We start from the raw sequence: 17,533 nt of genomic DNA, 5'->3' as shown, positions 1-17,533 counted from the left end.
ATAGCGCTAGTCAGACACCTTCGATTACAGTGTGTCTGACTATAAACTTGTTCTTCCACAAAGTGGGTTTTCCATTAATATTAAACTGAAGTATGAAATTATATTGAAAGTTTATTACTTAATCTATATAAGCGTGTGTATTCACACTTCTCATGATTGTGTTTAGCTTTATTATGCCAGTCAATACAGTTTAGTTCAAACGCAGAGAAGATCAGTAATTCGCTCCTTCATAACTGGATAAGGTAGGTTGCTCTTCGTTTTACGTTTTACATGAACAGTGCGAAATTTTGGGATCTAAAAATTCCGTCAAATGGAACAATTTTCAGCTTTAGGTTTTATACTTTTTAATTTTATTGAGCGGGACAAGAATTAATCATTTTAAAATTTATTACAAATTTTTAAATACAAACTAGACAGCTACCGTTTTTATTGATTAAAAAATTTCAGATTAATAATGTCCACTGATTAGAATATAAGAGTATTTGACTAAAAATTTTTAAACAAAAAACGCGAATAGAATAGTTCCGTCTGCGTAAATCATAGAATTACCTTTAAACTAAGTTTAAAGCAATCTGCAAAGATCTGGAATTCAGAAGTCAAAATGTTGTGTTATCACAAATATAAGACCCTCTCTAAGGTTTAGGGGTTTATTTGTGAAGAGTTTCACATGCACTACAGAGATGATTATTTTTTTGGGGCCTTATGACGTAGGAAAATGTTTGTATGTAAATAATTATAAACATACAATAATTTTCCTCACAAATTATTTCATAAGGAATAGGACCGGACATGTTTTTATTTACTTTTGGGAAAGACATTCTGGCCAAATGATAAACAATAAATGCCTTGGTAACCATAATACATTCAGTTTTTATTATTATTTGTAATTACAAGTCTCTCTTAATATTTTAAGATTGCTTCGGATCACCAATTTTTTAGTTTCACGTTTCTTCTAATTGACTGAATGCCGTTAATTGTGGTCGACATGCTGTATTTCGAAATTATTCAAAATGGGACGAAGCCGGCCTACTGGAATTTCCCCCATTTCTCGTCTAGTCAAGTGGGTAATTGTACTGCTTTGCATGTTCATTTTTACCCGTTTTTTACCATGAGGATCATGTTTATTTATTCCAGCAAGAGATTCAATGCTTTCCAATATTGCAAAGATGTCACCGTCAAAGGTTGATAATACAATTTGTTCTTGGGCTGGCACATGCAAATAGCGACCATTTCCTACGTAAAATAAAATTCTTTTATATGCGGGGAAATTGTATCTTTGAAATTGGAAAAGCAGTTCCGGATTCCTAATGGGAATAAGCCGAATAAATGAAATCTGGTCAAGTCCATATCCAGTTCCGTCAGAAGAAGGAAGTCTGGTAGGTGCAGACATGGATCTAGAAGGATCAGGCCTGGATTGTTGACCAAGTGTTGGCTTAGCAGGATGATGAGAACTGGCATGAAAGCTGATTATTAGAAGAGAAAGAAGAAGGAAAAAAGGATAAATTTAACAAATTTAAATAAGCAACTCACCTGTCACTGCGGCATAAGTGCACTACTCTATAATTATTTAACCAAATGCGAGTGGGTCCTACTGGTGTTTCCTTAACTTCATCTGCGGTCAATGGGGTCACCCTGCCGCTTTTCATGTTGATTTTTGCCCGTCCTTTACATTTAATACGAGGATCGTAGACGTAGATTCCAGCAAGAAAATTAGCACTGTCCACTATTGCAAAAACATCATCATCGTATGCTGATAATACAATTTGCTCTTCGGCTGGCAACGGCCGAAAGGTTCTGGCCCCTAAAAGTATTTCTATTCGTTCATTTTCACGAAACTTGTATCTTCGAAGTTCAAATTGCCTGTTTGGATTTTTATATGAAATAGTCCGAATAAACTCAAGTTGATCAAGTCCGTATTCATGACCATCAGAACAATGAAGCCTGGTAGGTGGAGTTATACATGTGCGAGTAGGAGACCGGGATCTCCAGCGATGAGAAGTTTCGGCAGGAGAAGAAGACCTGGTCGGAGAATCATGTCTGCCAGGAGAAAATGAACTGGCAGGAGAATAATGTCGAACGGAAAAAGAAGGAGCAAATCGATCGGCACGAGGAATTCCAGTAATAGAAGTGTCATTAGGAGAATTTTCAGACTGTGCGCTTGTCTCTGCAAGAAGAAAGAGGTGATTATATTTTCTTTTAGAACCATTGTTTTTGTATTATTAGAAATAATCTACAAGTATACTTTCTGTTTGGAAAATAAAATGGTTCATAGTGATGCTATTCTATTACATTCTTCTATATTGAGGTTGGTACTCTACCAAAAAGTGAAAAGTTTATGTTAGCTGTTTTTGTAATTTTTTTCGGTGAGAATTTAAATTTTATGAATATATTTTAAAAGTAGGTCCTTTGAATCATAAAATAATTTTGCTCATTTCGATTACGTATTTTTGTTTTCCAATAATTAGTTTCACCCCAAAAAAAGTCACTCATAAATTCATCTTGTTTTATCGCTTATGCTTTTTGATTTCAGTCCTTTTAGAGTGTATTTAAGTTAAAGAGTAAATGTTGTGCCTAATTAAACAGTAATATATCAAAACAAAATCATAATCATCGATAAAAACAGCAGAAAGGTAATTGTTTTGTGATTACGTTATAAGTGCTCGTATGTATGTGAAAAAAAGAAAAATGTTTGTCTGATAAAAATATATAGGCCGGCCTGTATATGTTTTTTGCTGAAACAGTCTGTAATAATAATTTTGTTATTATCTCTAATTATCTCGGGTTTTAAAAAGCTTATGGTATCATTCTCTTTGGTTTTGAAAAGAAAATTTTAATCTTGGATGGTATCAGTTAAAAGCAAAATGTTTAAGTTCAATTTTATCACATGGCTCCGTCAGTTATGAACACTCACTAAAAATAATTATAATGAGATAAACGATTTGGGGAGAATTTTTAACTTTTTTTTGCTCTCTGATGACATATATTGCGTTTTTCAAGAAATTACCACTAAGACGTACACACCTACGCCTCGTGAAAAAAAACGTTTTAAAAATGGCAAAACCACCTTAAAGAATGTAAAGGTGATTTAGAACTCCAAATTAATCGCGTGACACTTGAAAATTTCCCTCTCACTTTAATTTTTTCCAAAAATAACCTTAATTGACATTTTTTCTCTTTGAGGACATATAATATATTCCCCAAAAACAACCTCTAAGTCGTACATACATACCTCTCGTTTTTAAAAACTTTATAAAAGTGGGACTATGTTCAAGGTGGTATTCTTACTGCTAGAACGTTTTTGATGACAAGGGGTAGGTGTGTACGACTTAGGGATTTTTTTCGGAAACGTGAGATATGTTATCAGAGAGAAAAAAGCAGAAAAAGCACACCAATTCGTTTATCTTATTATAATAATTGTTAGTAAGCTTATATAGCAGTGTCTCCAGAACGTGGGATTAGGCTTATTACCGAGAGAAAATATAATTGACCGTATCTAAACAGATATAGGAGACAAGACTTCTGGGTCTAACATTTAGAAAATTTACTAATTTAGTGCTGCATGCCTTAGTAATATTATTAGTAAACAATTGATTTTTAACAAATAAAAAACAAATTTTCGACAAAATAGTTAATATTTTCACCTAAGAAATTACTTTTAAAAATTAATTATTTAACTTAAACATTGTAGTTTATACTCAAGTTTGAATTTGAAAAAATTCATTTTTAAACTCAAATAAATGCGAATTTTCAGCAAAAAATTTCATTTTCATCTAAGATAAAAAATTGAATTTTCAACGAAAGAAATTAACTTTCAACTGAAATTGTCAAACTCAATTTTAAAATAACCAAATTTTTGGAACCTTTTATACCAACAGAAAAGAAGATTTACCAAAAAATGCATTTTTATCCAAAGAAATGAATTCTTGATTGAAGATGAATTCTTAAACAAGAAGAATAATTTTCTATCAAAAAAGAACAATTTTTTACTTAGAAGGGTCAATTTCCTACCAAAAAAATGCTATCAAAAATTATACAGTTAAATTTTTAGTACAAGAAAATGTTTTTTTAACAACAAAAAAATCGAATTTTCAACAAAACATTTAAATTATGAAACAAAATAGTTATTAACAAAAATTGAACTTCCAAATAGTTTAATTTTCGTTGGAAGAAATGAATTTTCAACTGAAAAATGTTTCAGAAAAAAAACACACACAATCGAATTTACAACACAACAGTTCAATTTTTAAACATATAGTTGGATTTTCACTTAAAAAATTATTTTTCAACCAAAAATGGAATGAATTCTGAGAGAAAATTAAAGAAAAGATCACAAGTTTTTAAAATTATTTCGTAATTTTGCCATATTATATCATTTTAGAAAAAATGGGGAATAATAATTTGTAAAGATTAGAAGAATAGAAGGGCTGAAAATATTTTAGAAAAAATATTAATTTTCTAATAATCGTTCGAAAATGTTAAATTTTACAGTTTTCCTGATTAACAGACAATTTTTGTAATAACAAATATTATAATTATTTGATATCGAGAAAAAAGATCCTCTAGCTCAAATGGGAATCGAACACTACGTCCCAGTGGGCACAAAGTTTAGCGACGTCTTTACGACATCGTTACGACAACTTTATGACAACTTTACGACATCCTATTTCCATGTCGTTAAGGTATCTTTACGATATCGTAAATAAGTTGTATGATCTGACGATGTCTTTACTATATCGCAAAGACACCGAAACGACATGGACATAGGATGTCGTAAAGATGTCGTAAACCTGTCGTAACGATGTCGTAAAGACATCGCCAAATTTTGTGCCCACTGGGGTGGTGTTCTCTTAAATTCTATAATATATATTGAAAGGTTATTGCTTTACCAATAACGTTTTTTTAAGTAGAGTTTAAATCAAAAGAAGAGATAAGGAATCGTAGAGCTCGTTTCAAATGTTTCACAATAAGAATTTATTTATCCATAAAGAAAAATCAATAATGTCCAATAATACTGAAGTCTCATTTCTGATACAAAACCCAGAAACTTCGATGTGGAAATTTTGTAGCCGTATGTTCCCAAATTTGTTTTTCGCAACTCGGCACTAAATACGAGTTTTAATGTAATATTTTTAGTACAAATTCTCATCTTAAATTATGGGCTGAACATAATGCCGTAAAAGTCAAATGTAAGACTAAGAACCATTTAATGTGTTATCGTTATTTTTTTAGTTGCCATATGTTAGAATATTTGAACGGCGCGACATGGCTGCCAATCAAAATTTCAAATTAAGAAAACGTGTCATTGAAGATGTTCACTATAAATTACATATTAAACATAATTCTATAGCATACAAATGTAACTTAAAGAATAATTTTATGCTTCCTCGTCACGTTTTTGTTTTCCTGTGTTCCTATGTCCTTTTAATGCCATATGTCACAAGAAATCTTTCTCGCAACATGACACAAAATAAAAATGTTGGTGGAGACTTTTTAGGTACAAATAAATGTTCATCATAAATTTTTTCCCATGCGAGCAATTCGATTATAAATTTCATTTTATTTTTTAAATATATAAAGTATTTCTTATTAAGAATATAGAGATACGTGAACTTACTTGTAAATTTAAGCCAAGCCATGTAGGCAAATAGAAGAATTACTATCTTCATTGTTTCCAGATGGGAGTGTAGATATTGGTAGATAACTCAAGACTGATTAAGAATAGGAATAATGTCGTGAAAAGCGGCTGCTTTTATAGGTTATTCACAAATGTGTCGAGGCTAGATACTTATAACGTTATAATTTCTCACATCCGCCAAATTCATTACTCATCGAAAATTAATAAATTCTGGCGAAAAACATTTTATTTTTTATGAATATAGTACGTATGAATAGTACGATAATTTTGATTTGTCTAAACGATAATTTTTTATTTTACAACAAAATAAATACCTAATATTCTTATCCTTATTTTCAGGTTAGAGTAACAAAAAGTGTTTATATTTATAACAAATTAATCAACCATTTTTATTACAGAATCGACTAAAAATGTTTTTAAAAATGACTCATTGTTCCTTTTTTTAATTATCAACAACTTGTAATTATTTAAACAATTTTCATAAAGAAATGTATATTTTTGTCAGTTTTGCAGGAATAGGCTTTTATTTCTTGGGGTCAGCTAGCAATTCCTTATGAATGACTCGTTATTACTTTGTTTGTCCACTTAACAAGCGCTCTTTATTATTTCAATAATAATTATTTAGAAATGCACTGTTTTCGCACTATTCTATGAAAAGTATTAATTTTCTTTGCAGGATCAACAGTAAATGTCAACAGTAAACTGTGTATTTCTAAATAAATGCTGTGCAAAAAATGAACAGTTCTTGTTAATTGTACAAACAAGTCAACAAGAAGCAACGGGTGAGACATTTTAGGTTACCCCGCGAAAAAAATAAGCATATTCCTGTAAAATTGATATATATATATATATATATATATTTAGTTAATTTTGGGAAGATAATGGAGCCTATTCTTGAAAAAATGATCAAAATGTGCATTTATGTATAAAAAATATTTGATAAAATAAATAATTTCATCAATTTTGACAAAATCATTGAAAAAAAAAAAAAATTATGAAAGTAATTGTGTTTGTTTACTTAAATTAATTATCACTTCACTCTAATTGAAAAATTAAATAAAATAAAAAATTTTTAGAAAAAACTGCGAGTACCGAAATGTTGGTAAATATTATGGATGTTTTGTTGTTGTGATTTGATAATAATGAAGTTGAAGAAGGCGAAAGAAATGAAGGAAGAATTTTTTTCTTTCTTGAAAAGGAATTTTTTTTTAATTACGATAGGAATATTTTATGATGGTTGTGCAACCTTGGTCGTTGAATTATTAGTGTTAATTTGAGGAATTTTATACTTTAACTTATGCATTGCCTGTTAAAAAAACTTTTTAATTTGACTGTACTTTAATTTAAATTTCTTAAATCTCTATCCTTTCTGTTAAATTTAATTTATTTATGGTTTGCTATATATGGTGAGCTTACAAATTTCGAGTTCGTCTGTATTTACTATATACACGAGTTGTTTATTTTTTATTTCCATAGTGATTTTGGATATATCAGCTGTTTGTTGATAATTTTAAACGGACATTTTAATTAGGTATTTTTGATTGTTGACTTTTCCCAGTTGTTTAAGTTCTATAATCAATCTTTCGGGCGTCAAAATTTATGTGTGCACTTCTTGTATGTGAGCTTGTGATCGTTCATTTAGAGTCAGCATGTCTTTCGAGGCGCTATTCAATATATTTTTTATTATTCGAGTTTGGTTTTTGATTATTTCGGCCATTACTTTATTATCCCGAAACATCTTGTCGAATTCTTAAATAATGAGTTCTAAGTCATGGTTATCGTGAGTGCCGAAAAGGTCCTAAGAAATTGTACCGATTGCGTTTAATAATCCTCTGCGAGTACGAGATTCACCAAGTATTTAAGGTTAAAGAAATTACGAATTTTCTAAGAGGTTTGAACGATTTTCAAAAACTTTAATTCGAACTGAGCAGGACAATGAACACAGCTGTAGAGACTAAGCGGAAATTTCGCATATTTGTGAAATCTGAACTTCGAAGTTCTACGTGTCGATTTCTAGGATCAGTTTCCAAGTCTCATGGTACATTGTAAAAAAATCTATGGTAAATCTTCGATACATGTATTGGAAGTAGTTAACCGCTACACGTATTAAAAGCTTTCTATACATCAGTATGGGAAAATAGTTGTACGAGTATGGAACTTTTCACAGACGGTGTTAGTATTTTCCCCATACTTGGGTATGGGAAAAACGCCAATTGTCCGATACATTGGTTGTATTTCTCGTGCCTTTTTCCAAAGGCTTACTAACTCAGGGTATTTGATGTTTTCGGTGGTGGCACGTAGTGAGGGAAAGTTTGTGTCTCTTCCAAATTTTAAGTGCACGGGTGAAATTCCGGACCTGTCATATACGATTGTGTTATAGGCCATGCAAATGAACATCAGAGTTCGATGCCGTTGGCAGACATCGCGGTCCGTATCAAGTCTCTAACTTTCGCATGTGCTCTTTCCAACGATCCGTGTCTCTGCGGGCAGAATGTTGTGGCTTTGACATGTTTAATTTTGAAAAGACTCTTTAAATTTTTAATTAACTCTGAAACCAAATTTGTCCTTGATATGTTAAACAGATGTCCAAAAATATTTATATTCGTTATATTCTGTTAGCTTGGTGGTATTGGAAAGTTATTTGAAATTATGTTCAAAACGTGATTTATGCCTAGGTATTCTAAAATGAAATTAGAAGATAATGTATGTCTCCTATTCCCCATTATAATCTTTCTTTCTTGGGGTTTGTAAGTTGAACTTAGTGGGGGTAAAAGATTTTTTAAATACATTTATTGAGGATCCTGAATCAACGAGTAATCGGATATCGCACTGAAATCCTCCTGTTCGTGATAAAGCTGATTCAAGTCGCCCGGAAATGTGAAATATTTGGTATGAGCATTTGCTACATTTTTCTTGTGCATTTTCCTGACTTTTGCAATATTCATCTTGAGTTAAATGAATTCGATGCGCTTTCGAGCTTTTCATGTTCGACCTTACTTGGAAATTTGTGCTCTGATTAGATTTTGTAAAACACTGGGCTTCAGTGTGTCCTGGCCTTTTGCAATGATTGCATTGCAGGTGCAGACTCTGTGCAAAGTGCATATTTTGGTTGAGTGGATTGGGCTGCTGATTCAACGTTGTGTATCGCGGGGTTACCTGTGTTTTCTGTAATGCTCGTTAACCCTCTACCGCATGATTTTTTTTTAACGAAAAAATTCAGGCGTTTTTAGGAAGGCTATAGAACAATTTCTGTTTTTTTACTTTTTCAAAAACTCACCTCTGGGGTGAGATACTGACAAAAATAGGGTTTGTATCATATGTGATACATCATGCACTAGCGGTACCAAAATCTATAAAAAATGGTATTTTCTATAGCGTTTTTTTTCGCGTTCTAGGAGACATTTTTGCATTCCTAAAACTCTTGATAATTATTCTAAATACTTTATATGGTTTTAAAAATGAAAAAACAGGTGTAAATATTGTATTAATATATTTTAGGATACATATGGCACACAGAAGAAAATATCATGTTGTACCCTTTTACAAAATTACATCTATACCTACAAGTTTCTTTGAAAATAGTAGCGTTCAGACGTCAAAACTTAATAGAATACGATAAGAAATATTTAAAAAAAAAAACATAAATATACTATGATATAATTATATATTTATATAAGTAAAATCGCATTTTTTGACTGAGTTTTGTTCAATAAATAGATATTTTTCACATAAAAATAATCTTTGGCTGTAAAACAAAAGACAAAACTATTATTCTAGGTGAAACTGGTGGAAACAGTTTCTGTCTTTGTTAAAAAATAATGGCAATTTGCTCTTCTTACAGCCGACGAATGTTAGGGATGTGCATTTCGGGTTCTTGCACCGTTTCTTCTTCTCCTGGAACTTATTTTCCACATCCTGACTCGGCCGACCTCTTTTCTTTTGCAAAGACTTTCCAGCCTTTGTCAGGCACTCGGCGACCTCGCCCGTGAAATCGGCGAGAGGCATGTACTTAGAGGGATTTTTTCTGCGCCACAGAAACCACGCATTCACAATCGTCAAATCGATTAGATGGAAGAACAATTTCAAATACCATTTTTTGGAGCGAAGAAAAATTCTGTACAGCCCTAAAATGGAGTCTAATTTGTCGACACCTCCCATGGTCCTGTTGTATTCCGTGATGACTTTGGGGCACGGGATCATCTTTCTAGTCTTCTCCGCCGCAGAGTACCTTTCTACTTCTCCAACTGGTTGGCTCCCGACATAGATGAATAGGAAGGTGACCATTTTGTTGTCGAGCCACGCCGTTGCCGATAACTTAACGTCATCTACGATGCCAACTCTTTCACAGTGAGCTGCACGTCCCTCTTTCTTTAGATCCTTCTCTGTTTTCAGTGTGCAGTCCTGCAATCTGTTTTGGCGCACCGTACCGATCGAAATGATCCCTTCGTTTGCCAGGTATACTTAGAGACCTGGACTGGAGAACCAGTTATCAAAACACAGAACGTAGTTTTGTCCACGTGGAATCGACCGAGACAGTCTCATCACGACGTTGCTGCTAAGCCCAAGATCGGGTTCATTAGGGAGTATATTGTTGTATGATGCACCAGTGAATATCTCGAATTCATAGGAAATACCCGATACCCCGCTCAGGACTAAGACTTTATATCCCCAATTGTGTGGTTTCTTTGGGTTATACTGTTTTAAACAAGACCTTTCTTTGAACGGGACGATTTGTTCATCAACCGGACGAACACTGGACCAGTAATCACGTGTGAACGGTTTTTGCGTCAAGGACATAAAGAGGAGGGTACCCAAAAACTGCTTGATTTCTTCTCTGGTTACCGACCACATTTTTTCAGGGCGCTGTTGCATTGCATAGAGATTTGTTTCGTCCGCTATTTTCTGCGATATCTCTCTTCCAAAAATGTAATACAAAAATTGAAAGGGAGTATACAATTCAGCAATACCAGTCGGTAGATCAGTCACCCCTGTGAATTCAGTGTCTTTCGTAGACCACAAAAGATTGGTGTTGGTCCACCGGATAGGGTCCTTTTTCTTAGACTGCTGACGACCAGGGAAGGTTTGCTTTTGTTGTGTGTCATTAGTAGGAGTTTGAGCTGCAGTACGGCGTAAATTTCTTGTCGCAACAGCTTCTGCTTCGTTGTCGAGGATATCGTCGATTTCAGAAGCAACATCGTCGTCGACATCTGGTTCCCACTCTTCACTAGACTCGTAGATCACGAGTTCTCTGCGTATTATTTGCGACAGGGGAATGTTGTCATCGTCGTCCGAAAATGCATCGTCTTCACTAACAGCATCGTCTTGTGGAGCAGCAGCCTCTACGTGCTTCAAGCGCGATCCATAAATTTTTTCAACATCCATCCTATAATAGAATTAAATTATTACAACTAGGTCCACTTTTCAAATTACACTAAGGATTGTTCAAAATCATGCTAAATTCCTAAAAAAATAATAATATTAAGACTAAAAAATAAATACGAAAAACTCAATTTCAAACTCGCTGAAAAAATACAAAAAATTTCTAATATAGAATACTAAGACTAATTATAAATGACTAAAAACTCAATTTGTAACCACGTGAAAAGTATTCTTTTATTTTAAAAACTCCCAATAATTAAAAAAATATATTAAACGTAGTAAAACACATTTCTGCTTTTTTATAAGAAATATAAACCACGCTGTGTAAGATAATCCTGCAGTATAGGCAACGCGCGGTACTACAGGAAAATATTTTACCATAGTTTTTTAACATATATATTACCATAAAATGTGTGGTTTACTTACCTTAGGTGTCAAAATCCTCGCGCACTCCCTCCTTCCGAACACTTCGTTTAAAATAACGGTCGCAGCCTTTTCGAAACATGAAGTGTAGTATTTTCGCAGTAAAATAATGGACTAACAATTAGTTGGCGGGCTTTTTAACTGGTTTGAACCTCACAAGATTATTTTGTGTGGTTTAAAACGGTATGTATCATATATGATACGCGATGCAGTAGAGGGTTAATGAGCGCGGGAGGTAGTCTAACTTTAATCACGATCTTGTCTCTAAGGTTCATAATATAGCGCTTTATCGCGAATTTCTCCTTAATTTGAAGAGCGAATTTGCGCGCGGCTGCTCACTATTTTCTGATTAAATCGTGTAATAAAGCTTATTGAGGAATTTTTCGAAACGTTAATTGTAATTTTGCACACTGTAGTTCCTAGTATAATTCGTCATAATCATTCATTAAAACGATATGAAGTGATCGCTTGGCATGATCCACTTTATTTTCTGTTTAAATGAAATCTAGCAGCAGGTCCGGTTTTGAGCAACTTATTCGTGCGCGTTTCACATTTTTTATGAAGTCTTGTGTCCCAACGCATGACCTGTATAGAATTTTGAGCCTGTACCAGCTGAATTTTCTCCGATTGCCTCATTCTCTTCCGTTATGAGTTGATCCTGTTTTCTAGCTTAATTTTTTATTTTTTCAAAACGTTTTGAATTTAATTCATTCAATTGATTAACCCTTTTCTGAAAGAAAATTTGGCGTATTTTATTGATTTGAGACTCTCAAGGATTTTGCTGAGGAATCCTGAATATAATGGGGATTTATCTTCTCTTATTCACTGAAACTATTCTGACTTTAATGCTTTAACGTGAATCTATTTTTACCAGTAACAAAATAATAATTAGAATCGTAATCTATATCTGTTTTGTCGTCGCTGATTACGGTAGAAGTTAAGGCGTAATGGGGTGCAAAGCGCTGACTCGTGAGCAGACGTTATTGTATTTCTCGTTGCTAACTTTGTTAAGTAACGCCTCACCTTCTCTAGGATTTCAGCCATGGAATAACTGTCGAACTTACTTAATTCGACCCGAGTACGTGTCTTCCGGTGATTCCCAACGAAAATATCACCGTATAATCAATTATGATAATTTATGAATTCACTGATTCCACTACTCTTTTCAAAGATAGCTTACTTTGATCGATGGAAGAGCAGGTCAGTTTAGGGTCCCAACTATTTGGAATCTAGAGTATGGTTGGCTACGAACTCGTCGCAAAAGCCTCTGAAAGAAAAGAGCGCCAAAAATTTTATTTTGATGTTGCTTCATGGTTTATGGAAAAATTTAACATCTTGTTTATTTTTATTGAATAATGTTTCCAATTAAATATAATGTACTAAAAGTATTTGATGTATATTTTTAATAAAAAATACATTTGAGAAATAATTGTTCAAAAATACGAGAGGGATAAATAATAAGAGTCAAAGTTTTCGATTGTTAAAACCTATCAAAATAGATTTATTCCATTTTTTGTAGTAAAAAACGTGCATCGTAATAGATCGATTAAAACTCGTATATTCAAAAGAATTTTAATCTATGTTAAAGTGAAATATACAAATTTATGAAAACTACAGATTAGTTTATAAATCGTCACATTTTCTTAGCCTGTGATACCGATGATTATCAAAATAAAATGTCTATTTCTATCTCCTACACAATATTTTATAACATAAGGCGATTGCAAAACAGAGAGAGAGAGAGAGGTCAAGAAAGATAAGCGATAAGTGCATCCGATGGACTCGTAAATACATACATATATAATACGCACATCATTCAGCGTCAAAGAAAAAGGTTCCTTCAGAAAAATCACCATTCTGAACCCTTACTCTGAACAAAAAGCAATTTTTGCGACGCTAGAACTGAAGCAATTCGTCGCGTGCGTTAATTGTACATAGTTATTGCGAAAAAAATGAGTGTTTTTAAAGTTTAATTAGTAACAAATATCACTTTAAAAGAATTTGAATAAAAAATCATACACGATGAAAGTAATTGAATTTATATCACATTATCATCCGCAGTTCTACTGGCAAACTTACTACTCTAAAATTCCTTTGAATTCAAAAGATTTGTTAAGCTGTCCACAAACAACAATTTTTGCGTTGCAATCTGCATTCTATCTCATCTAATTAAACTAAATAAATTTTTCAATTTCAAATAGAATGGTACATATGATAATTAACTTTGCGGAGAAGTTTTATGTCTTATAATTAGCAAAAACTCTTAGCAAAATTATCTCTGATTTCTTACCAACTAATAGACATGCTATGCAAAATTGTTTAGCTTTTAAAGACCGTATTTGAAATATTTACATTCCCGTTAATTATATTACTGTTTCTCTTGATGTCACCTTTATAATATTTAACAACCCCCAATTTATTTAGCATACTCTTCCGCCATATTGGATCCGCCATTTTGTTTTATAAATTTTTGATATCGGATTCTTAATCAGCGACCCCAAAAACCCCCGAGTAACATAATTTGGCCGATTTTATACTTTTGACCCGCCTTTCGCAATTCGGTCCCACTCTGGAACGATATACATGTGGAAAAAATCAGAGAAAAGATTACAGGATACTCAGTATACTTACACATAAAAACGCGTATAACAAACAATTCCTTGCAAAATCGTCTGCCTAGAGTTCAGAAAGAGAACGATCTTGGAATAGGTGAAAGCTCAGCGCAAAATAAAAGGCGGTACGTGTAGGGGAAGAGTGTTTGTGCAGTTGGCGATATAGCGAAAATTTGTTAGCGACTATTTGTTGAATATTTGCATTCCTTATAGCGCCGATATAAATGGATCAGTAAACAATCTGAATTGAAAATCCGTAACTTAGTATTTATACATAATGATAATTTGCCTCCAACCAAATGGTCACTCGGTCGCGTAACCAAATTGTTTCCAGGTAAACATTGTTTGGTTCCCTCAGTTCGTATTAAAACTGCCACTTCGAAATTCGACAGACCGATCGTTAAGCTTTGTTTGTTGTCACTTTCATTTAAAGCTTCTACTAAATTGTAGAATTTAAATAAAACCGAAGAAAAAAAATCTGCCCGACTTGCGGGCACATTCGATTGGCGCGCTGCGCGCGTGGCTCGCAAATTCAAGTGCGCTTAGGATGCGCGACAGCTGGTTCTCGCACTTCGCGCTAGATAATATATTTATGTCGTGCTTCGCGCTCGATAATACTCACTTTTAGTACTTTTATCAAAAATTTATGACTAACGAACTTGGCATTTAGCTTAGGACACTAAGAAGTGAACTAAAGGCTTATCTAATAGAATAATTTTATTCAAAAGTTAGCGTGCTCACAGAGAGATATAAAGATAGACAGACAAACAGACAGGCACATTGTAACGCTCTTTTTTCAATCTTAAATAAAATTGAGTGTTCTCTCTGAATAGTGCACTTTAAACCCTTATAAAATTAATAAAGTTGAAAGAAATAGGTAACTCAAGATAGCATTCTAAGAAATAATTTATACATATAACACAACTGAAATTTTTGGGCGCCAGACCTTGCATGGGACAGAGGTAAATCCCCTTAACTGAGCTGTGAGAAAAGATGAAGGTAGCAGGAACCTACGTTCCGAAAGGGATACATAAACTCACTGAACGACTGGACGTTTCAGGACGAAAGATAAAAGGAAATCTCACCTACTTCAATCAAAAGGATTATACCCCATTTTAAAACGAACTATTGACCAAAATAATAAAAATAAAAAAAATATAACCAAAAATGAACAAAGGTAAACCGCAAAAAAAAACAAAAAAAAACGAATCAGGGTCGATAAAACTAACTAGCTCAGTCTGACAATAAAATATAGTAGAAGGGGGGGGGATACGTAATTACAAAGCGCACATATTGAATTAAAATATTTGACAAGCATTTATTCTAAATTCCAGAAAAGGTTAACATGAGAAACAATAAAGAAGAAAACATGAAAAAAAAACAACAGCTAACATACTTAAGATCTCATAATAGATAGCACAATATTAAAAACGATATATAGAAAACGATGTAAACGGTATTATAGGATCGGTATCATTTCAAAAGATAATAAAAAGTAAAATTATCCTTAAAAGCATCACAAGTCATTTAGAAATAATTTAAATGGTAATATATGATCGAAAACATTCTAAAGGGATCGTTATTTTCAAAGAGGTCGATAATTTCTTGAAAAACACAAACCGGATAAGATAATTTCTGGGGTAACACAAAAATTCGAGAGTTAGCAAATTAAAAAGCATCGGTGTTTTCTGGTAGATTGATATATGGGGATCGGTAATTTTGGAGTGATCGATTACTTCTTGAGAAACACGAACATAATGAAAGAATTTCAGAGGTATCACTAAAATCGGTAATTTTTTTGTAAATCGACATAAGAAGGATTAGTAATTTTGAAGAGATTGATAATTTCTTGAGGGACAAAACTTGATATAAGAATTTTAGGGAAGTCACAATATTCACATATTGCTTAGCATCGACTCGAAAATGGTTACAATTAATTCTGGAATTTCGGCACTCCATATTATTTGAATTTTTTTGAAGGCACATATTTATGTGATTACAAGATACACAATAAAAAAAAGCAATATCACCATTATATCAAGTAGTATAAATAAAGAAAACGATGATTTAGCCAAGGAGTACAAAAATTACATTTAAACGAATTTAAAGAACGAAAGAAATACAACGACTTGGCTAAACCATTAAAGGAAATTAGATCCTACCTTGGGTGTGATAGCAGGATTCGGCAACAACATGTCGCATTAACACATTAAGTTTACAGACGCTAAGAAAGAATTTTCGCGTTTACCGGTCTATTAATTGAACGGGAGGAATCACATGGTCAGGGGAAGGGCTGGTGCGCGCGAACTTAATTTCTATAATTCACAACGATCGGGAGGAAGATAGCCGATGAGGTTCGCTTCTGATTAGTCCATCTAATGATCCTATCTTTCTTCGTTAGTCCTTATCAGTCCCATGCCTACTTTTCAGGGCTGGCTGTGTTCTGGTATCGAGGTGAAGCACGAGGAGCCCCTTTTCTCCGTACTGCAGGTGTGGAGTGGACTTTTCGATGCTCCTAAAAAAAGAGAGAAAACAAAACAGCATAAAAAGCCAAGAAATGCATGTCCAAAAGAGAAACATTTACAATAATAATAGTATTTAGGCGAAGTTACCTATTCTCTTGTACAATTTCGTAGTACCCGCCTCGGTCGGTCCCCACAAGAACGTACCTTGGATCTCAGACGACCAACAGAAATAACTCACTCTATCCTTATGGGTAGATTTATCGGATCTACCCTCGATGTCAAAGTGATGTTTAAAAAAGAATAAAAAATCCAGAATCTTATGTGGGAACCGGAGATGCGGAGATCTGCTGTTGGTGAAGGTGGTGATGGATCCAATCGCTTGTTTGTGTTGGTAGCGACAATCTGCAGGGCTTCTCGCTCGAAAACCGCGGAATTAAGAAATTTAACAGAACAAACAAAATTAAAACAGCCCTAAATTCGTAAGATTAAGCTTAAAATGAATGCCATTAATGAACACAATAGTAAAATTAGAATAAAATATAAAATTAAGATAAAATCGATTAATAACAAAACAAAAGGTAGGAGTGCTGAATTTTATACTCTACGTTTGAACACAAAGGGAATTTATTTCAAAAAAATTCGCAAAAACTTGAATTTGTGAGTTGCAGAAAATCTGCAACGTCGCAACTCCCCTTTCCTTGGAGAGGACCGAACAGGTCTCAAACCGCAGGGGAGACAAAGCAAAAAAAAAATTATTCGTAAAAGAACAGAGAAAGCAGGAACTGAAATCCAAAATGATCAGCCAAGTAAAATACAGCAAAACTTTAGGAAAACAAATGATCAAACTCGGGACTCGGGTTTTTTAAAGAAATGAAAGAACAACAATAAAAAAAGACAAAGCGCATAGCTTATTGGCACAAAAACAAAAAGAAATTGAGACGAAAAGGAATAGCAAATCCGTAGGAAAAAATAGACGGAGGAAAGGCAAGAGCAATGGGAAAGATTAAGGTTGCGAGGAA

General features: G+C 33.4%; 1 protein-coding gene across 1 annotated transcript; it reads right to left on the bottom strand.

Moving 5' to 3' along the window:
- Positions 1–10,096: 10,096 nt before the first annotated feature.
- Positions 10,097–11,017, bottom strand: LOC117170801. The gene has a single exon (XM_033357839.1). It carries the CDS (start codon positions 11,015–11,017, stop codon positions 10,097–10,099), a length of 921 nt encoding a protein of 306 aa, XP_033213730.1.
- Between the last annotated feature and the right edge of the window lie 6,516 nt (positions 11,018–17,533).

Source organism: Belonocnema kinseyi, chromosome 4, assembly GCF_010883055.1.
Source record: "Belonocnema kinseyi isolate 2016_QV_RU_SX_M_011 chromosome 4, B_treatae_v1, whole genome shotgun sequence".
Taxonomy (NCBI): domain Eukaryota; kingdom Metazoa; phylum Arthropoda; class Insecta; order Hymenoptera; family Cynipidae; genus Belonocnema; species Belonocnema kinseyi.
Note: the sequence above shows the minus strand (reverse complement) of the source record. Positions and strands in the feature narration are given on the sequence as shown.